The sequence below is a fragment of the Watersipora subatra genome, chromosome 5 (assembly GCF_963576615.1).
Source record: "Watersipora subatra chromosome 5, tzWatSuba1.1, whole genome shotgun sequence".
Classification (NCBI taxonomy): domain Eukaryota; kingdom Metazoa; phylum Bryozoa; class Gymnolaemata; order Cheilostomatida; family Watersiporidae; genus Watersipora; species Watersipora subatra.
This window is the reverse complement of record NC_088712.1, coordinates 59286207-59309976: the sequence shown is the minus strand read 5'-3', so window position 1 is coordinate 59309976 and position 23770 is coordinate 59286207. Positions and strand designations below refer to the sequence as shown.

At 33.4% G+C, this 23770-nt stretch overlaps 1 protein-coding gene across 1 annotated transcript; it reads left to right on the top strand.

Annotated features, from left to right (window-relative positions):
• Positions 1-12236: 12236 nt before the first annotated feature.
• LOC137396137 (ectin-like) lies at positions 12237-14531 on the top strand. Its single transcript, XM_068082293.1, has 5 exons — positions 12237-12315; positions 12661-12702; positions 13086-13301; positions 13975-14130; positions 14395-14531. Exons 1-5 carry the CDS (start codon positions 12312-12314, stop codon positions 14409-14411), a joined length of 435 nt encoding a protein of 144 aa, XP_067938394.1. The 5' UTR covers positions 12237-12311; the 3' UTR covers positions 14412-14531.
• Positions 14532-23770: the final 9239 nt, after the last annotated feature.

The following is a 23770-nucleotide window of genomic DNA, read 5'->3' as shown; positions in this document are numbered from 1 at the left end:
TCTTTTTGGTAGGGATTCTATATACCAAGACTCTAATAGTACCTATAGCTGGACATACTGCAAACAGACGACAGCCTTAACATATATATATATATGTATAGATATATAAATATATATGTATATATATATATATAAATATATATATATATATATATATAATGTATATATATAATGCATATATGACATGATTATACATGACATATATACATGAAGTTACATGTAGACATGATTTACATAAAGTTACATGTAGACATGATCTACATGAAGTTACATGTAGACATTATTTTTATGAAGGTTCATGTAGACATGATTTACATGAAGTTACATGTAGACAAGATTTACAGTAAGTTACATATAGACATGATTTACATGAAGTTGCATGTAGACATGATTAACATGAAGTTACATATAGACATGATTTACATAAAGTTACATATAGACATTATTTACATGCAGTTACATGTAGACATTATTCACATGAAAACCTAATGAAAAATACAATTAAATGATAATTTACATAATTTATAAGATTTACATGTCAATGTCAAGGTCAATGCCATTTACATTCAATGGCAATGACCTTGACATTGACCTAAATTACATGGACCTAAATTACCCTGACCGGTGTAAATAAAGTTAATAATAATCTAACTACTTTGCCGTGTATTCTATGAAATTGCCACAGACAGGCATATAAGTTTTTATATGCTTAGACAACTTCTAGATAACAGTGCAAAAATACTTTTTGCCTACATTGTGTTCTGTTGCAATTATTTTGCAGGAGAAAATGGAATTTTTTCATGTTAATTTACTATTTACACCAACTATTGATTAGCTGATCATTATTAATAAAGCTAAGTTTTTATTGTCATTCAAAACATGGCCAATATTAAAAACATACCTGTAGTGCTACATGTATATGCATATAAACAGCTATTAGACTAAACTAGTGACTTGTAAAAATCATTTAAGAAAATTCCCAACATTTTTCAAGCGAGCTTGGAGCCGTTCGGTATACCAACTGATGTTAATGAGTTGCGTGTCCAAAAGTGCTGTGATTTTTAAAGATGTTTATTCTCTACTCAGTGCAAATGATAAGTCAGAAAAATGAGTTTACGACACAAAAAGCTGGTTACCCTGAAACAGGGAAACGATTAACCACCAATGACTTGCAGAAGTATTGCAGGTGTCTAACATGGTCAGTTTTTTGTAACAGGGAGTTTTCTAAATAAAAACAAACTGGTATTCGGCAACTTTGGAAAGAAGTCCAATAGGAAACCGTGATCAAACATGACTTGCATTTCTGCTGACATTGCTCAAGGATTTATTAGTTCCCTAATGACAAAAGGTTTTGGTGATGTAACTAAAAATAATTTGTTTAAAATAACTTGCAAAAATTTATATTAAAATTCCACAAATGAGGAAATCAAAATAATTGCAAACCAGCCTATAACTCATGTATTACCCAGTCTAAATTTTTTTAATTAATTGTCTTTTATGTTTACAAGCTCACCTTCAAAAAATACACTGGCAGCTAATCGAATATACATGTGTCATTTTTTAGTACTAGAAATAATCTATTTTATTACTTTACAGATAATATATAATGTGCATGTTCTTGAATTATTGTATTTTTTTTAAAGTAGAGCATTTTGGTTTCAACAAATATTTATATTGTCTGCAATTCTATATGGTACTCATTTAAACATTAGGTACTACAAATATCATTATTTGAGGAGTTGTCTTTCTTTTGAATTGTTTTTCAAATCTATATTTTTTTCAGTTTTTCGTCGGCCCATTCGACCGTACGCCTTTCCGCTCGTCCGCCCAAGCAGGCAGACAGACGGAAGCAAATGGGCAAACGGGTAGATGAGCGGACGGATGGATAGGCAGAGAGGCAGATAGGCGGATAGGCAGACAAGGGGCTATAAACAATTCATAGCTCTTACAATATATTGTATATACTTTTTTTTCTGATTGCATGCGCTAAATTGCATATCGATTGCACACGCCACACACCACGCATCGCACACCACACACCGTGCACTACGCACCACACACACTCACTCGCACTCACAGAATATTCAGGATTATTATTTTGTTTTCTCAGTTTCTATTATTACCAAATTATCTTTTATTGTATTCACAGCAAAACAAACTTACTTTAGTTATTACTTGCTAACTATTTCACATGTACATTTAAACCCTTTTATAACTGTTATAAAACACCTCCATTTGTAAAACTTTTAATTGAACGCAACCTTTGTTTGATTGCCAATATGATAGAAAGGTTGAAAAATAGAGTGCCACCTTTTAACTGAGCACCACCACTTTTGCCTGCCACTTTGACCATCTTTGATCTTTATGAGCCTATAATATTAAGTGATCAGTCAAAAAGTGTTTACAAAATCACATTAATATTGAATTGTTTATATCAATAACAATAAATTCTCTTGTTGTCCAACTCCAATGCTTTTCATTTTTTCTCGTTAAAACTTTGAAAGCAACACCATAAAAATAATTATTAACTGTCTGAGGCTAATCATAGTTTCTTGTTTAACGCGACATTGATATTTCGAAGTACATGTACATAAAAATGGTGTAGATTTACAATGGTAGATGATCAACTAGTTTTATGCTAAAGGTTGCATTCGGCGAGCAAAACTTTTACATTGCAATTTTGCTAAATGCAACGCATAAACGTTTTGCTCTGCCAACAAATTATTTGGATGCTAATACTAACTAGCTCAGTGCAAAGAAAAAGTTGAGGTCAGAAAACACTGTGGATGATATTGGATAATCGGAAAACGTTTGTTCCCTTGAAAACAACAATTAGAACGCAGCTATCCGAGCAGACGATGCAAATACTTTTGTTTTAAAAATGTTAATTTTTGTTTCTGCACGTAATATAAGTACGATTCGTTTATTTCACTTGCTCATGAACAAATATATATTTGTAGCATTCGATAGATTATCATTATATAACTTAATAATTTTCAGATTTATAGTATATTATATGATAGTATCATTGCGGTAGTCTGATCTAACTATGGATCGATGCAAGTAGCTCCTCTTCTATCCATATTTCTCAAAGTATGTGTGTACGTATTCCGGCTTTAAATCTTAAATTCTTGGGATAAAGATTCCGTACCAAAAAAGATTTGAAGTTGGACCCAGCCGTTCGCCAGACCGATGCGCTATCCACTAGACCGCAAAAATGGTAATGCTACCTTGCCAATATAAGTCAGTATCTGACAGCAAATACCCAACAGATTTGCGTACGGCGCGGGTCATAGCATAACGTCACAAGAAGCTGTTCACTCACATTATTAAACGTACTGGCTGATAGCGCGCAGGCTAATAGCGAGCAACTCTCAATACTTCTCATTGTTTATAAGACAAAACACTTTTCTCATAATATATAGTTTGAAAGTTAGAATGGCAAATGTTGTTATATTTTAAATACAAATCAATTTTCTGTCCAAAGACTTTTCTATTACCCGGGCATTGCTGGGTGGCACAGCTAGTGTTGTTATATGTTAAATACAAATCAATTGTCTGTATCAAGACTTTTCTATTACTCGGGCACGACGCCTGGTAGCACAGCTAGTTGTATATAAAAAGCAATTTTGGCTGCAAACTGTAGCAAACATATCAATAAATTCAATGAGCTTTTATGTAAAACTGTTAAATATAAGTGTAAAATAAAAATATATCTTCAAATTTAAAATGAAATAAAAACATAAACCTCCAACAAATTACAAAGCAGGACACAGGCTATAAAATCATAGCAGTTTAATTGCAAGCAATAAATATCAAATGGTAGAGATATTTCTCGGTTTCTCAATGCATATTTATTAAGAGATCTTACACAAGTTGGAGGTAAGTTAGATGATTTATTGCACCCAAAAGGTTTAACATTGCTCCATCAGAGGGCAAAATATAGCTAACATTCGCTTTGCCCATAAAAAGACGAAAACTGTCGTCCAAAAATTCTGTCAAGCCAAATAAAAAATATAATGGCAGCACCTATTTGAACGACACCGCCAATTGACCGCTACTATAGAGGAAATGTTGAAAAATAAAGCACCATGGTACTCAATTAAAATTTTACAGTATATTCACTTGCCAATCTTATGTAATGCTCAACTCACAGATCTTTTATAAAAAATGATTGTTCAACAACCAAAATAACAACGTAGTAATGCTTGTCGTATATTTTTATTGTACTTTTAATATATTGACTCACCAATAAATAACAAAAGTACAAACTTTTCTTGGCAATCCGCCTGTAATAGACTACTTTAACCAATAGGAAGGAGTTAAAAGTGATTACTACTAGTACTGCCTGCGTAACATCTGATTTACTACATAGTCATAAAGTTTTAATTACACGCGAATTCAAGAATAAAAAACTTGTCAAATTTACTCAACACAAACTAATAAAGTTTCCTTCTCATGTTAGGATGCTTGTAATAACACATCACAATATCAGTGCCATGTTGTTAGGTTAAAGGCTGGTTCACACTGTACCACTGTATGTCGGAGTTGTCCTCTTAGTCTATTATGTGCACTGTAAACTGATGACATCATTGACGCAATGCGAACAAGCTCGGAAACATTACAGTTGCCGCGCTTTCTCGATATCTCTATGTACATCACTGACAGTCTGTACACCACTTCAGCTATTGTATCATCAGATCACTTAATCTGTAGTATCCTTCGTGATAGTTGCTGCGAGACTAGTATTACATCATTTGAGCGACTGTATCGTATAGTGAGAACACTATGTTAAAACTCATTCGTCAATGTATACACGAATAGGTTTGTGATAGTGTGGACAATTTTATCACGAACGACTGATGTAACGTGGGATTAGCACCGACATATGACAATATAGCGAGAATCAGCTTTAAAAGCTCTGATAAAAATAATAAATATTATAAGGTCCTGTACGACATGCTTTACGTAATAGCTATTGTTTCAACTGCTGATTTTCAGAAAATAAGTTTAATTGTTGAAATAGATGTAGGAAGAATACATGGGTACACATTTATTATTAAAATTGTTGGCTATTTACTCTTGCATCGAACGACCAACTTGTTATCCTTTTCTTGGCAGAAAGAAGCCGTAACACAATGACTGTACCAGTTTTGCTTGATAATAAGAAAAACTTACACAAGAAGAAAAAAATTGAAAGGTCAAAAAAATAGAATAATGCTGGAAGATAACCTCAATGTAAATGAGATATGTGACACATTTTGAGATAGAGCCATAATATTTTCTCAAAACAGCATAGGTTCTTTGACAGTTTTGAACTCTTTTCTCTACCTGCCACAAATAATTATTTTTATTGTTAATATTATCATCGCTGTGTGTATTTTACAAATCATTGACTTGTTGACTGCTCACATGCCTTACAAGTGAACCATAAAAAACCCTTTACGCGCTTAGAACTTTTCAATTTGGGCTCCCTGGAGCCAATTTGTAAAAAAATAATTTCGTAAAGAAAGATTTATATTTGTGGCAAAAAAATCAAAAAAGGTATCCAGAAGTCTGATTTGATGAATAAAACAATACCTGAAATTGGATCAAGTGCTGGTATCTGATCATGACTGCGTTAGGGCATGTAGAGTGTCCTGTTTTTAAAACCATTTTATTATAGTATATCACTCAGATAGTTGTACAACTCTGAACTTTGCTTGACAGCGTGTTCAAAAATGTTCAAGGAAATTCATTTAAATGTTTTTATAAACAGTCATAGCGAGTGCTTTAAATGATGTAACTACGTTAGGTGTACGTATAAACCGGCAAAATTATATCTCATTAATGTGATCTTTACTGATTAGCTTTAGGGCATATATACAATGCTGGAAGTCTTTAAGTCATGTATTTTCAAAATTTTGCAAGTTACAAAACAAAAAAAAGGATGAAAACAGTCACCTGTTTTTTTATTTTAAACAGATGTCATTTAAAGTGACAAATAATGTCTCATGTCTCTAAAAATGTTTGATTGCAAACAGAAGCTTGTGATTTACCACTTGATCGTCAAGTGCACTCAAGTAAAAAGCCTTTCTTCTAAATGGCTTTGCTCTCCAAAACAAGGTTGTAAAATATTTGTAACATTTTAATTTCCAGTTTATGTATGAAAGTCAAGCTTTACAATTTATTAAACACAAGTCAAGGTGTCGCTACATGAACATTGCACAGTCCTATTGTTTTATACAGCCATATATTTTCTTCAAACAAGATCAGTACTTGGATAAAGCGTTCAATGATCTCTAATAATAATATCAATAACATCCCAAACATTACAACTCAAACCAGCTCCAATATGAGCAGTAACAAACTCATCATCGCAGTGATCTGTCCGTGTAACAGTCATTGTATTTTCATGTTTTGAGTGGTTTCAGAGTTGCCCGCTGCCAAAGAATTGGTAACCTACCATTCCAATGATTCAGAGTTGCTCTATATAAATTTTTCTACAATTGTCGATGTTTCTCTTAAAGCAAAACTCGTTAATGTAAATTCGTTTTCAGTTCACGGCCACTTTTCACATTCATACGTAATCAATTAGTCGCACTACGCCAAGATCGGTTTAATGGCATTTTTTTACCTCTATTGGTAAGAGCTTAGCCGAGTATTCTCAACTCGTATCCATCAGCAGTAAGCAATTTTATAACTTCGAATAGTATTCTCACAGCAAAAGCCTTTACACAAATTTAGTGAAATGAAATGGTGTTGAATCCGTTGGAAATTTACTATTTCTAAGGTTTGGAGTGAAAGCAACTCCGAACCTATTTGAAACACAGAAGCGCAGTGAATGGTGTTTTGCTCTAACTCCTTTTCACTATATCCCTTCCCTATATATGACCAGTAGTAAACTAGGCCACGCTCAACCGCTATACAGCTGTATAGCAAACAGAGTCACCTGGATTTCAATACATGATTAAATTAAATTTTTCATGCCACCCACTATATCCAATTTAATTAACAAAATAAACTATATATTAATATTTCATTAATGAGTTATCAGTGTCTTACAGTTATCTTATAGTCAATTTGCACTAACTCCTTGTTCAGGCCAATGGTTATTTACTTCATGTAACCGCAATATTGTACATAAATTCAGCTTACACCTGCCAGCTACAAACATTTATCAAAATAGCTTCAGGACATTATATCTCACTTAAATGACTAACTAATGAGCCATATTTAACTACAAACATCTCAAGAGGAAGTCGATTTGTAATAGAAAAATTTGAATAAAAACATTTGTCCAAATTGTAAACCTCTAAATGAGTTGTGATGCCATTGCAAGCGTTCTCAGAATAGCTTTTCTGTGACATAACAGGTTATAAACTAATGTGTTATTACACAATTTATAATAATTTATGGAACACTTACTAACATATTTGTGATAAACATGACAGAGTAATAGTATTATTTTTGTTTAAAGTTTGTGAACCCTTTAGTGGAAGACATCAGAAATCTACCATAGCAGCAAATATCTGAGCCTCAGATATATATGTTATGGTTAATTTTTGCTGTCTTCGAAATACATGAAAATTTGAGGCAATGCTGACTCACTTATCCTTCTTATCCTTGTTATCTTTGTTATCGTGGTTATTTTTGTTATCGTAGTTTATGAAGAGCTACCGATAAGTGCTGCTTCATTTTGATCAATCATGTATCAGACTGATCAGACTTCTAAACTCTCTATGCATGGCTTTTAGCATGTTTTTCATCAATCTGTTTCCATACACATAATTAATATGCTGAAACACCGTCAATATGTTTATAGTTGATAATAACTAGAGCTGGTCAGCCCACGACTGAAGCATCATGTTTACATGCCAAGGATGGCGACCATCACCAAGTAGGGTTTCGTTGCCCGGTGGAAGCTAATATTCCCTCATAAGCTGTTCAACCTTTTAAATAAGTTTTGCATCAAAAGTGTTAATCAGAATATCACTCTTATCCACAAGTTGTGATTTTTAGTTGATAAATCACAGTTCAAATCAAAATTGCAACAAGCAGCATAAAATTTATTGAAGGTAATCGATAATAATCGAAGTTAATCGACAAATCGAAGTTTATCGAACTTTACATCAAAGTTTCATGAAACTGTTGTGTATTAATAAGTATGGAAGCTAATAAAGATTAACAATAAAACATATGATTAATGAAAAATATATATAAACTACTGGAACAAACGAAACAATATTCATTGCGCTTATGTAAAACTGTTTGCTCCAACATTCGGTGGTTATGGCACACAACACTATTAGCGAAATGGATCAATTTTTCACATTGAGGTTTGACTGTAGTCATTTATCAGAAGCTGTGTTGATCTAGCTGACATGGTTCAACAGGTTCATTGACATTCTTTGAAAATTCTTTGACAAAGGGAAGCTCTAAAATTACTTGAAACATGAAAATACGGTGATTATTACCCGGACAGATCACTATGATGATGGGTTTGCTACTGTTCATATTGAAACTGGTTTGAGTTGTAATGTTTGGGATGTTATTGATATTATTGTTAGGGATCATTGGACGCTTTATCCAAGCACTTATCTTGTTTGAAAAAAAATATATGGCTGTATAAAACGATAGTACTGTGTAATGTTCATGTAACGATACCTTTACTTGTGTGTCATAAATTCAGTGGCAAAGCTTGACTTTCATACAAAAACTGGAAATTAAAATATTAAAAATATTTTGCAACCTTGTTTTGGAGAACAAAGCAACTTAGATGGAAGGCTTTTCACTTGAGTGAACCTGATGAGCAAGTAATAAATCACGAGCTCTTGTTTGCAATGTAATTTTTTTTCAGAGACATGAGGCATTATTTGTCACTTTAAGTGACATCTGTTTAAAATGAAAAAATAGGAGTCTGTTTTCATCCATTTTGTGTTTTGATAATTTCAAAATTGTTAAAATACATAACTTAAAGACTTTCAGCGTTGCATATATGCTCTAAAGCTAATCAGTGAAGATCACATGGATGAGATATAATTTCGACGGTTTATACGTACGCCTAATGTAGTTGCATCATTTAAAGCACCTGCTATGACTGTTTATAAAAACATTTAAATAAATTTCCTTGAACATTTTTGAACACGCTGTCAAGCAAAGTTCAGAGCTCTACAACCATCTGAGTGATACGTATATCATAATAACATGGTTTGAGAAACAGGACATTCCACACGCCCTAACGCAGCCATGATCAAATACTGGCGCTTGATTCAATTCCAGGTATTTTTTGTATTTACCAAGTAGACTTTTGAATATCATTTTTAGATATTTTTTCCACTGATGTAAATTTTTCTTTGCAAATTAATTTTTTTACAAATAGGCTTTAGATTTAAAAGTTCGTAGACAGTTTTTCACGGTTCACTTGTCAGACAGTCGAAAAATGAGCAATTTGTAAAATACACATTGCAATAATAATAACAATAATAAGAATAATTTGTGGCAGGTGAAGAAAGGAGTCCAAAACTGTCAAATAACTTGGTGCTGTTCTGAGAAAATATTATGTCACTTTTCCAAAATGTGTCACATGTCTTATTTATATTAAAGTTCTCTTCCAGCATTATTCTTTTCTTATGACCTTCCAATTTTTTCCATCTTGAATAAGTTTTGCTTATTATCAACCAAAACTGTTATATTCATTGTATTACTGCTTCTTTCTGTCAAAAAAAAAGACAAAAAGTTGGTTTTTATGAAAGAGCACATGTAAACAGCTAACCATTTTTTAAAATAGATGCATACACATGTATTCTTCCTATATCTATTGTAACAATTAAACTTATTTTCTGAAAATCAGCAGTTGAAACAAAAGCTATTACGAAAGCTTCTCGTACAGGACCTTATAATATTTATTATTTTTATCAGAGCTTTTAAGGCTGATTCTCACTATATGGTCGTATATCGGTGCTAATCCCACGTTACATCAGTTGTTCGTGATCAAATTGTTCACACTATCACAAACCTATTCGTGTAAACATCGACAAATGAGTTTTAACATAGTGTTCTTATTAAATGATACAGTCGCTCAAATGATGTAATACTAGTCCCGCAGCAACTATCACGAAAGGTTCTACAGATTAAGCAATCTGCTGATACAATCCCTGAAGTGGTGCACAGACTGCCAGTGATGCACATAGAAATATCGAGAAGGTTTGGCAACTGTAATGTTTCAGGGCATATTCTCATTGCATCAATGATGCCATCAGTTTACAGTGCGCATAGTCGATGAATGACTGCTGAGAGGACAACTCCGACATACAGTGGTACAGCGTGAACCAGTCTTTAACCTAACAACATGAAACTGATGGTGTGACGTGTTATTAAGGGTACTACAGATTAAGGAATCTGCTGATACAATCGCTGAAGTGATGCACATTGCACAGACTTTCAGGGATGTACATAGAAATATGTGCATAAATAGGCCTTCTTTATAAAGGCTAGACATCTCCAGGAAGGCCAGTCCCCTCTTCCTAGAAAAGCTTACACCTTTTAGGAAGACACCTCCTTCTATAAGAAGGCTTACCTCTCTAGTAAAGCGTACACTCCTATAGCAAGGCGTACACTTCCATAGGAAAGCGTACACTCCTATTGCAAGGCGTACAATCCTATAGCAAAGCGTGCTCCTATTGGAATGCGTACCTTTACTAAGGTGTACTCCTTTTAGAACAGCTTACTACCTTTAGCGAGGCTTATCCCGTCTAGGAAGGATTATCTCCTTTAGAAAGGATTATTTCCTCCAGGAAAGCTAGAGAACAAAGCAAGTTCTTGTTCTCCCCAGAATTGTATACATGAACCTGTGTATTAAGTAGCCCCAGTTGACCAGCCACTAATTTAATAACCAAAAGTGATATTTAATATCTAAACAGAATAAACTAAATAGTCGCATTATAAAACACTTAACAAGTGATATCTGGAAATCATTAGCAATTAGCATTTAATTCAGCTTGGAAGGTTTGTCAAGAGTTTAACAAAAATCTTGACAAAAACTTATCTTGACAAAAACCATTAATATCTATTTTATAGTAATGTTATAATTATGTATGCAATACATGCAAATGTTTTCAACAAAAACCATAAATGGTTTATTCAAAGAACTTAACCATGTTTATGCAAATATGACATCACGGTATACGGCTTGTATCTACTTAGTGCAGATATGTAAATATGTGGTTAGAATTCACATTGGTAGAGTTTAAATTAGATTAATATATAATACATAAAATATATAATACATAATGTAATACGTAGTACATATATAATACATCATAAATAATATAATACATAGTATATATAATGTAATATAGTACATAATGTATATAATGTATAATGTAATATAATACATGAGAGATATAATACGTCATACATATTATAATACATAGAGCCTAATATCTTTTTTACCGAAAAATATATAGTATAATGTATCATTTGCCAAGTCCCGTTGCCATTGAAAGCTGATTTTCTGCCATGAAACAGCTAAGTTGTCTCACAGACTTTAAGAAAGTCAATGTGCTGACACCAGGGTGCTCAAGTGAGTAAATATGTATATATAAATACGCACGCGCGCGCACACACACTCATATACATATATATATATATATTTATATATATATATATATATATATATATATATATATATATATATATACATGTATATATATATATATATATATACATGTATATATATATATATATATATATATATATACATGTATATATATATGTATATATTATATGTATATCTTTTTTAATCCTTCTCTATCCTTTTATACCATGAATGTTTGATCAGAGTGTAAAACTACAAGCTTAAGAAGCTCTCAAAATTAACAGCTTTTTCCTCTAATTGAATATTGGTGTAACGTGTCAGATCAACAATTAATTATACAGGTATTTATAAAGAGTGCAACTGTTATTGTTACTATAGTTATTGTGGAATGCAAACTAATGAGTTTGACTGAAATTTGGTTTTGATATAAATAATAAATTAACTGCCAGCGACCACAAATAGAAGATTATATTTGAATAATTTCACTTACGGATGCTGCTACCGTACTTGTACCTTGATGGTTCAGCAACTCTCTTGCCACACCTCCGTTATTTACATCAAATATGAATCTAGCACTACTGTACTTTCTATTCTTGGACTTCCTTGTTTCATTTATTGAGATTGATGAAGTGACACGGACAGACAGGTGCTCTTTAAGGTTTACTATAAATACAGCTGTATGGAAAGGTGAAGTCATATTTGGTTTTATACTCAAATCAGATACTACACAAACATGGGTGAGTAAAACTAAATGTTTTTGTCAATAAAATTCGCAACATAAACTTATAAGGATGAAAAGTGGGTTATTATTCTTTTCGGTGTTCAGCTAATATCGATTAATTTACAAGCACCGAAAGTTTTATTTGGTACCTTCACGAATGTTTACAAGTTAAACTTTTCATATTTTTATGCTTTAATATCATTCTAAATGCTAAATCTATAAACAGTTAATAAATACAATTATCACCTTTCAAAACTGTTCGTATTTAGTTTGTTTCATTTTTGCTTAAATGTAGACGAGATAAAATCCAAAAAAACTTAAGAGTTGTTAGCTTTCCTCACTCTTGTTCTTTTTGTTTTAGATTCCAAGCTGCTGGCTATCCTTCTTCTTGTTGGAGTTGTTGGTAAGTGTATAATTTACTTCAATTTTGGCAACTACTAATGTTTATTTCATACATTTTAGAGTTGAAATACACCACACAATCACAGTTTAGTGGTAACCTAAAAATTCCTTTTTTTTATTAAAATTCTCAAAGAAGTTTATGTCGATAAACAGTAATAACATATCTTATCGTTAAAATACATCAAGATTTCTTTATCTCATTAATAAGGTAACAAATTAACTTTTGCATGACATGCTTAAAGCAGTTGCTTTCAAAGACTAACAGCTGTCAGAAGTTATCATTCTTGTTTGGAATCAAATCGCTCCTGATAAAAGTTGGTGTTTATGATTGATGTGACTAGCTATGAGTTAGACTTGGTTTAGCATGGTAACTTTCTATTTAAGGAATGATCAATGCTAGTTATCCACCCCACCACCGCTATGGATACTGGTCACCTTGGTCAAGGTGGGCGCAGTGTAATGTACCATGTGGAGGTGGCACCCAGAGCAGATCCAGGCACTGCAGATTTGATGGAAACGGTTCTCACGGAAGCTACAGATGCACTGCAGACCAAAGTCCACAGATTCAGAGAAGAGAGTGCAACACTCACTGCTGCCCAGGTGAGCGCATTTATTCATTTTCCATTTAAGTGAAATATAACATAAAATTATGTCTGTACGTTTAAGTACCTTGATAGAATTTTAATCATATTTTTTGTTATTGATATAATCAACCAATGAGGTCTTAAAGTAATTATAAAGGCATTTTAACATAACATCTGTTTAGGCTGGTATATAAAAATTAACATATATATCCTTAATAATTTAAATAATGTCATTTTATTTTTTATCATAGCATACAAAGTTAAGCATTGTAAATTTTTCACCACTTTAAAGAGCAGCTATGGTTTAATAGTTTGTCCTGCTGGCATACAATCAGTAGGTCAGTAGTTCGAATCCCAGGAGGATCATTGATGGTGTTATGGAGGGCATCCAGTTACAATCACTACTGTACCAAACCCTATGTGAAAATAGTCACAATATATTCTGTACCAAGATATAACATTTGCAGTAACGACTCCTAAATGAGAAACATAGGAAAAAGGAAGAGGTTTTTGACCACTTTAAAAACGCAGTAGAAATAATAATGTAACATTTTAATATCATAATCATAGAACAACAATTATAAAAATATGATTTCATATTTGACACAATGACATTTTATCAGCTTCTTAAATCCATCTTACCTTGTAAGAAGCTAAGAGATGCTTGAAGCTAACTGTGTCCATTTTAGTTGATGGCAACTGGTCTGGATGGAGTAGCTGGTCGTATGTCCACGGGTCACAGCAGCATAAGTACTACCTTCAAGAACGAACCAGAACATGCACCAACCCTCCACCATCCTGTGGTGGAAGAAACTGCTATGGAGATTCTCGACAGACCAGAAAAAGTAAGTACCTGCTTATACTTGTCAAATTAAATTATTTGTTGAAAATTAAACTAGAGTAATAATGAAAAAGTAAGTTCATGTTAACTGTTTGTCAGGTGGAAATATGGAGAACCTTCTGGGTTTCTCTCTATTTATTGGTTGTTTTCTTGTATTGCTGTGAAGGTAAATATAATAGATACTCGCAAATGCTAGAATTCAGTGATATAATACAAGTACTCCTGACTTTCAACATAATCTGACCAGATGCTGTTATTTTTGTTTTAGTCTATGGACAATACTAAGATTGAACAAAGCGAGGACCCACAAAGTGAAACCTTTGTAACCTAAATGAATATTGTTGTTTTTGCTTATTGTTATTTTTAACTCAATAATAATTAAATAAATGCATATTAAATACATAACCAGTTTAGTTATGATTACACTGAATGGTTGTTAATAGCAGGCTGTAGAGCTTGGTCTGCTAAAAACATAGCAAGGGCTGACAACTTCTAAATATTCAGCCTTTTTATGAAAGTCAGTCTGAAGGCACTGAGTCAATTATGCTAGTTTTATGAAAGTCTTGCTATAGTGATGTCATCGACTCCTGTGTCTTTAAAATAAATGCACAAAGAGCTGTTTTAGATGTCTATGTATCTACAAAAAGCTAAATTGCGATCCCTAGTTTTGAAAAAGTTTATGACAGGATGCCTATTTCAGAATTTGTCATCTCAATTGCATTCTACTTTTTCATCCTTAAAAGTTGACTTGCAACAAAATTCACATTACCATTATTTGATATGAAAAGATGCACCATGTCTTACTCTGCTGTGTTGTGAGTGCCAAATATGTGGAAAGGTGATTACAAGCTCTTAAAAGCTCAAAAACGAACAGAAAATCGCAGCTGCACGAGACCGCCGTAGTTTGGATTCCCTTTCCAAAACGGCTCAAATGTGATGTAATTGTGAGAGATGGATTCTGTTTACACTTTCAGTATTTACAGTACAGTACAGTTTACAGTATTTTCACAAATATACTTCACGCATTCAATAAAACTATGTCTATTGTTCTTACGAGTCTGTTTTATCATCATTGTAATGCTGTCACTTTTAGCACTGATATCTTATAACTTACCGTAAAAAATCGTTAAACTTTTTAACCTTAGCTCGAAGGAGTACATATCATTGTTTGATAATCATGACGACCCTGTTGGTTACCTGTGATAATCGAAAAGTGCTGCAAAAATTATTTGCGAAGTATTGGGTCACATGATCAGATTACGACTTGGCGATTGAATAAAGCCGAAACAAAACTGTAAAGTAGCGAGCATCTATATTTGATACGGGGTCTTTGGTAAAACCCGAAGTGTTTGTCATAAACTAGTGCTACTATAAGTTTTATATTGAGCTTTGTATTGGCCTTTCAATTCACGTGAGAACATACGTGTCAAGACGATAACCAAATTTCGTGGCTACGTCATCGAAATAAAGAGATTCCAATTTACGGCGACTTTTAGTTTTTGAGCTTTTAAGAGCTTGTAATCACATTTCCACATATTTGGCACTCACAACACAGCAGAGTAAGACATGGTGAATATTTTGATACCAAATAACTGTAATGTGAATTTTGTTGCAAGTCAACCTTTAAGTTATGCTAATTTGATAGCTTATAGAAAGTAAACTAGAATTAATAAAACTACTTTGGAGTACATATTATTTGTAATTGGCTAGATTAGAATGGAGCTAATCCAAAAGGCAGAATGCAGAGTATTAAGTTTATGTGTCCAGTGTAAGTATTTACTGTTATTTATTCTTGTTCCCTATACCCATCTGCTTTACACGGTAAATAATATTAGAACAGTTTGGTTGATCAAAGGTAAACTTACACAACATTTTGGTGAGTTTTATCAGAAATTATTAGTAGTATTTATAATTTACCATTGTTTTGGATGTTTGAGGTGATCTGACTGTCAAGATGTTTCAAGGTTACAGTCAACAAAACTTGATCGCGGTTAACAAGACTCAGACAAAAAATGCGTGTGCAAAATGATGTCACTAGTTGCTATCGTTGCTATAGTTGATATTGGCTATTGTGTTCAAGTTGTAGCGTCTCTAATTGCGGTTCGCTATTGCTCTCAAGTAGCAGAGTGAAAAGTCTCAATTCCGTCTGCTTATTTGCAGCTACAGAGGTCATAAACACACTTTTGTTTGATCTAAGCACTTCAACCACGATCAGGCTTTGTCAATTTTAATTTTAAAAAATCCTGACAGTAAGATCACCTCAAACCCAAAAAATAGCCGCAAAGGATAAAAAATACCTTTCTGATACTTTCTGATAAAATCTACTAAAGTTTTGTATAAATTCATCTTTAATTAAAAACCTGATAATTATAACTTGCGCCCTCTGTTTCCTGTCTCTCCTGTCTTCTATACAGTACAACTGTCTCTTCTGTCCCCTATACAGAACAACTGTCTCTCCTGTTTCCTATACAGTGCAACTGTCTCTACTGTTTCCTATACAGTGTAACTGTCTCTCCTGTCTCCCATACAGAACAACTGCCTCTCCTGTTTCCTATGCAGTACAACTGTCTCTCCTGTCTCCTATGCAATACAACTGTCTCTCCTGTCTCCTATACAGTACAACTGTCTCTCCTGTCTCCTATACAGTACAACTGTCTTTCCGGTCTCCTATGCAATACCACTGTCTCTCCTGTCTCTTATACAGTACAACTGTCTCTCCTGTCTACTATACAGAACAACTGTCTCTCCTGTCTCTTATACTGAACAAATGCCTCTCCTGTCTCCTATACAGTACAACTACCACTCCTGTCTCCTATACAGTACAACTGTCTCTCCTATATCCTATGCAGTACAACTGTCTCTCCTATCTCCTATACAGTACAACTGTCTCTCCTGTCTCCTATGCAGTACAACTGTCTCACCTGTCTCTTATACAGTACAACTGTCTCTCCTGTCTCTTATACAGTACAACTACCTCTCCTGTCTCCTATACAGTACAACTGTCTCTTCTGTCTCCTATGCAGTACAACTGTCTCTCCTGTCTCCTATACAGTACAACTTTCTCTCCTGTCTCCTATGCAGTACAACTGTCTCTCCTGTCTCCTATACAGTACAACTGTCTCTCCTGTCTCCTATATAGAACAACTGTCTCTCCTGTCTCTTATACAGAACAGCTGCCTCTCCTGTCTCCTATACAGTACAACTACCTCTCCTGTCTTCTATACAGTACAACTGTCTCTCCTGTCTCCTATACAGTACAACTGCTTCTCCTGTCTCCTATGCAGTACAACTGTCTCTCCTGTCTCCTACGCAGTAAAGCTGCCTCTTCTATTTCCTATACAGAACAACTGTCTCTCCTCTCTCCTATACAGAACAACTGCCTCTCCTGTCTCCTATACAGAACAACTGTCTCTCCTGTTTTCTATACAGAACAACTGCCTCTTCTGTCTCCTATACAGAACAATTGTCTCTCATGTCTCCTATACAGAACAACTGCCTCTGCCTCAGCAAAATAGAGTCATATAAAATCAATTCCTTATTTTATTTAAGCTCTCTAACTACAGCAGAACCAAACTTTAACTGGTTTATCAACAAAACTTTATGCAGTAGAATAAATTGGAATATTTCATTATAACCATACTTGAATTTGATATGACGGAATTGTCTCATTTTTAACTTGATTAAACAGAATATTCATCTAACTCTGTCTAAATTAGTGTGTAGAAAACTTCAACGTATTATTAAAAGCTTGACAGAAAGGATTAATATCACATTTTATTGTATGTATAATTAGAGCAGAAACACCTGCTAATACTCGTCACTAATTTTAGCGATGACTACGACCTATGTATGAAAATAATTCACAATCATTTTGAATAAAATATCTCACTGTGATATACAACAATAATGCAGTGCAACAACTTTGTGGTAAATTCGAGTTGCTAAATATAATTAAATATTACCCCTCACTACAATCAGACCTGCATAAGAATTGTCTATAGCAATACAGCATCGAAGAAGTTTATAGGCAAAGATGTGATAATATGAATATGCAATATCTATAGGTAAATAAAATGGCTCCTTATTAGAATCTGTAAAAGTACTCCACCTCAGATTTATGCATCCAGACACACGGTTTACAGATTTACAAATAATCAGAAATAACAAGAATAGTTGCTACAACTTGCTATATTCACTTGAAATGAATCATTGAATTTTACTAGTTGCTACTCATAGTATAGTTTTCAGCGATTTGCATAGTCCGGAGAGCTCATATTGTACTTGTACTTGTGACATACTTGTTTAGTATGTTGTGTATACAATGCTGCAATCCATGAGGGATTAACAAAAACTGAACTTGACTGCTAAGGTTGAGGTTAAATATTCTTGAGCTAAATTATCGTTTTCATTTGTTATAACCACAGGCTACAGGGTAGCTTGTTTTCCAAAAGAAAACTTAGAGGCACTCATTCTGCTCTGATTGGCTGTGGCATTCGATAAATTGTTTGCAAATCGCACACATTCAAACTACAGCTTTCCTAGTTTATGAAATTTCTTAATTGGCTGAAAATAAAAAAATTTTGAAACTTAAAGATTGATCAAAATTATGGCAAAATCTATCCAATTATAAGCTAGTGTACAGGCAGAGTCGAAGGTGCTGTTTGCGCAATCAATTCAGAATGCCTTCTTTTCTCTAATCTCTGCGGTTATATACAGAGACCAAACTGAATGGTTTGACCTAGTTAATGCTGATTGGGCGATCAAAAACTGGCTAATCGGGATGCTTATTATCTATAGTTATTGTTTTGCAGATAATATAAATGGCATTAAAAGTGGTTTCTTCAAATTAAGCAGAAAACTAGTGAATCAAATGGCTAGACCATATTAAAGTTTTCTAGCATTTAAAACTCTCTGCACTGTCAATTTATTACTCAAATTCACCAAACTTGTTAATTGCAAACCAATATCTTCATATTGTTAAATTTTATACATACTCTTATTTGCTTTACATGTAGGTCTGTTCATAAACAACCTTTCTGACTAAGACATTTATGTATAAGATAATTGTTGTGTCCACCTTGCTAGTACATCCAACTGCTGCAATCTTTACCTGGACAATATTTTGTGATATATCCTTCATAGGCTTTGCTCTGACTCACTTCATACAAAGAAGGTAATTTTAGATGAAAGCTTTTTGACCCTATTAATGTCAAAAAGGCTAAATAGAAGCACCCAACCTGATAGTCGACATACATCTATGGAAGACCAACTAACAAAGTGTACAAACTTTTCTATAATAAGAACCATGATCCTCTGTCTGTCTGTTGGTCCCTCTGGAGCCACCGTTATAGATTGGGAAAAAATATTGTGTCATACAGGATTTGAACCCATAACTTTCAGTGTGGTAGACCAACTCTGCAACTTTGGAGAATAATTATATATACAGCTATTACACCTGAGGAGTTGTCTCTGCACACTAGACTAACAGTGTAACAGTGATCTGTAATATTATTTATTTTAAACTGTTTTAAAAGGCTATAGGTTGGCCCAAGAAATCTGATTTTAAGAGACACCCACAATTATACAGCTTCAGGCCAGCTCTTGCGCGTTATGAGAATACTGGAAACTATGCGCTGTTTCATGAAGCATGAAATTTTATAGAACTTAATGCTAACACCTAGATACATGTTAAGCTTGTTGATGAGGGAGCTCGCAGCCTTAGTTCTTGTGGTTTATTAGAGCAATCACAAATATACACCTTGACAGTATGCATGTATTTTCACCAATGCTGGCTTGAAGGATTAGTTCTAGCTACATGACAAAGGGGGTGTTACATAATACATTACATAGTACGACGCAAACTACATCACTCCTTGATTTATAAATCACAACCAGCGTAATCAGAAAATATTAATAGATTACATACTAGCATAACATACATGTATATCTGAACTGAAAATATAAATTGCCACAACACAAACACGGCTCTAGTGTTCATAAAATTCTCCATATCTTTCTGGAGGTCGCATGACTCTAATTGGTCTGGTATTGCCCACTGCAGTATTTTCATTGTCATGATCACTGTCACATCGTTGCCTGAACGTGCAGCCATTGTTTTATTTGTCCTATGGTTGCGTTCCACAATGCCATTACTAGATGGCCTATAAGCGCAACTTAGCAAATAATTTACGTTCCATGTCTTTAGTATGCTAGACAACTGCGCGCTTTTGAAGCATGGACCGTTGTCAGAAAGCAACTCTTGTGGGGGACCCCGCTGCTCAAATATGCGTACTAAATGTGCTATTACAGAGTTGGCTGTCTCATCTCTCAGTTTTAACCATATTGCAAGTCTGCTAGGGCCGCAATCCAAGATGGTCAAATAAGGTATTCGGCCCACATGTGTGATGTCAACAGCATGTCTATGCCAAACCTTTTCGACTTTCAAATTTCCTCTCTCCCATTTCACAGGTGAAAGATCGATTTGTTTGCAGATTTGACACTCTTTCACAACCCTTTCAATCATATCAAATCAATGGCTTGACATATAGCATTTAAAAAATTCTTTGCAGACTTCTGATGTGAGAATTGACAGTTTTTAATTGATCTGTTAATCTCATAAACAACTCTTCTTAAGCTTGTAAAATATTTTATGGATGATTGACTACAAGACACGTTTACTTCTAAGAGTTATTAGAATTCTAAGAATTTACTTCTAAAAAGTAGGATTAAGAATTATTCTAAGATTTATTCTAGGAGTTCTAAAAGAAATTGGTTTTGCACGTAAATCATTTCCTCGGAAAATCACTTATTGAGATTGCTCCAGATTCGTTCCTGACAATATTTCAAATAAATTTTCGTTCATCAGTTGGAATGATATTTTAATTAAAAAGAACACTAATGGCATGATTGACCTATTTAATTAAAAGTTTTCTTTGGCTGTCAATGAGTTGGCACCTCTTAAAACTAGATAAGGCAAGTCTGAATCTTTACCTATTTGGCTTGACAAAGAGGTACAGCCAAATATAAAGTTGAGAGAAAAACTGAAAAACTGCAAAGATTGGACTGCTTACAAAAAGCAGTGCAATTTTGTCACGAATCTCATAAAAAGAAAAAAAAATGTATTGACAAACTTGTTAAACAGTCAAAGCTTTGAATGTGAAAGATAGAAACCTCTAAGCTTTGACACTTGTTTGTTAGCTTCAGAACTTGACTCATATTTTGTGTACATTGCAAGTAAACTTTCAAGTTCAATTTTACCATCTAATCCTTATTTGTCTTGTCAAAACACTGAGTTGAAGACCACATTTAATGAGTTTCCAAAATTTACTCCTCATGATATTGTAAAATACATCAGTAACATACCCAATTCAAAAGCATCAGGCATAGACAATATTTCTGTAAAAATGATAAAAGCAACTCTTCCATTCATTGTACATACCCTAGGACACTTATATTTCGCTAATACTTAGTTTCGTTAGTAGCATACAGAGAAAAATTTTGCTGCAACTTAATTTTGCAGCTCTGATGAGTGCAAAAATATAGGGATGTGAAAATAAATGCAGTGGAACAAACATAATTAGATTCCTCAGGTTCAGTTCACCAGTAAGAAAAAAAATTCAATTTGGGACTAGTTTGTAATTGTGCACCACAGGTAGAATTGTGTAGCCTAGATCAATAATGCAATTTGATCGCTTGCTGTATTTTGTTTTTTTTTCGACTATCAATGAACAAAGCTATTTAATTCTGCGTTTTCGCTCGTTCGTTATGATAGTTTAGTTTCGCTCATGAATTTTCCGCGAGAGGATTACTCCGCGAAAACGCGAAAGTTAGATGAGGCAAATGCATAAGTGTCTTAGGGTATTATCACTGATATGTTTAACAGAATATTGATTGATGGCTGTTTTCCTTTAGCATGGAAGCATGCACAAGTTATTCCATTGTTTAAAGGAGGAGATAATAGCAACCCATCAAATTTCCACCCAATTCCAGTACTACCTATTTTATCGAAAGTTTTTGAAAAATATCCACATCTACTCTCATTTATCCAAAAATGATATTTTACATTCTTATCAGTGTGGTTTCAGGAAATTCATTCATGTGCTGATGCTGTTCATAAACTAATCTCAGACTGTTTGGATCTAAAAACCAGAGGTGAAATATTTGTTTAATGTTTTTGGATTTAAGCAAAACTTTCAACTGTGTCAATTAAAAAATATTATATCATAAACTGGAATTTTCTGGTTTTAAAAGTAAATCATTGCAAATACTTCAATCTATTTTTACAAAAGGTGCCAAAAGGTTGTCATGAATGATAATAAATCATTGACACAAGAACTAGATGATAGTGTTTCACAGGAGTCACTTATTAGTATTACTCAAGTATTATTTTTAATATATATAAATATATATGTAGATATATATATGTAGAATATATAAATATATATGTAGATATATATATGTAGAATATATAAATATATATGTAGATATATATATATATATATATATATATATATATATATATATATATATATATATATAGTCAAATTAGATTGAATAGGAGGCCACTTTGGAAAATATATCCACGATATAGGGCTTTTGGATAATAGGAGGCTTCTGATAGGAGGCTTCGCTAGAAACATGCTTAAACAACTCTACTCGTCATGCTGATCGCATACGTATCTATTTTGCATTTTGCATAAATTTTGCCGGAGAGTTCAACATTTTGAAAAATTTTGCAGGTTAGGAGGCTCTGTAGTTTGAAATGGAGGACCTCCCATTAGCGTAAAATTTGAAAATTTTTATACAAAATTCTGAGTTGTCTTCTCTTTTGCAAGAGAAGTTATCTTCTCATTAAATTCAGGGCCTCCTATTATGTTTTTATATCTTGAATTAGATAGTCCTAGTTCCAAGCTCTACTTCTTTTCCTTTTATATAAATTTAGCTAACTATGATATTTAGTTTGGTTCTTTTTACTTGTAATGAACCTTTATTGCATCATTTAATTTTCTATCAATTGGTTAAAAAGGCAAACTAATCCCTGAAACCCCATTTCAGGGATTTTGTCAACAGAACCTAAGAAAACCGATTTGCAGGCACATCTGTGTGTGCTTTGATCTAAAGTTTATCATGCATATTAATCATAAAATTGAAAACTTATGCTTTCCCTTAATAGCTTGTTAGTGGGCATGCATGGCAAAAACAAGCACTTTGTCCATTTAAAAAAAGTTGTAATAAGTTGCAATAAAAGCTAGGATGGTATTGACATCAAGTAATTGGTATCGAAACCATCCTAGTTGTCAAATAGAAAACTTTTAAAACGTATATTAATTAAAACAGTGCATACATTCATGCTGCCAAATATGCCTGGTAGAGTCAGAGACACCCAATTTTTAAAACATAAATGTCAAACATGGGAGATTTGCATACCTGTGGCCACATTTATTACTTATACAATTTGATTTAGTCAAGTCATTGCTACTGAGGCAAAACTGGGAAATATAGCATATGTGGGGCCCTTTGGATTATAAAAGGTTTCAGATAAGAGCTTTCAATGAAACCATGCAGTAACATTGAACACACTGTGCAGATTGCATGCATGTATATCTAACTCGCATGTATCAACATTGGTCAGCATATTTCTTTAA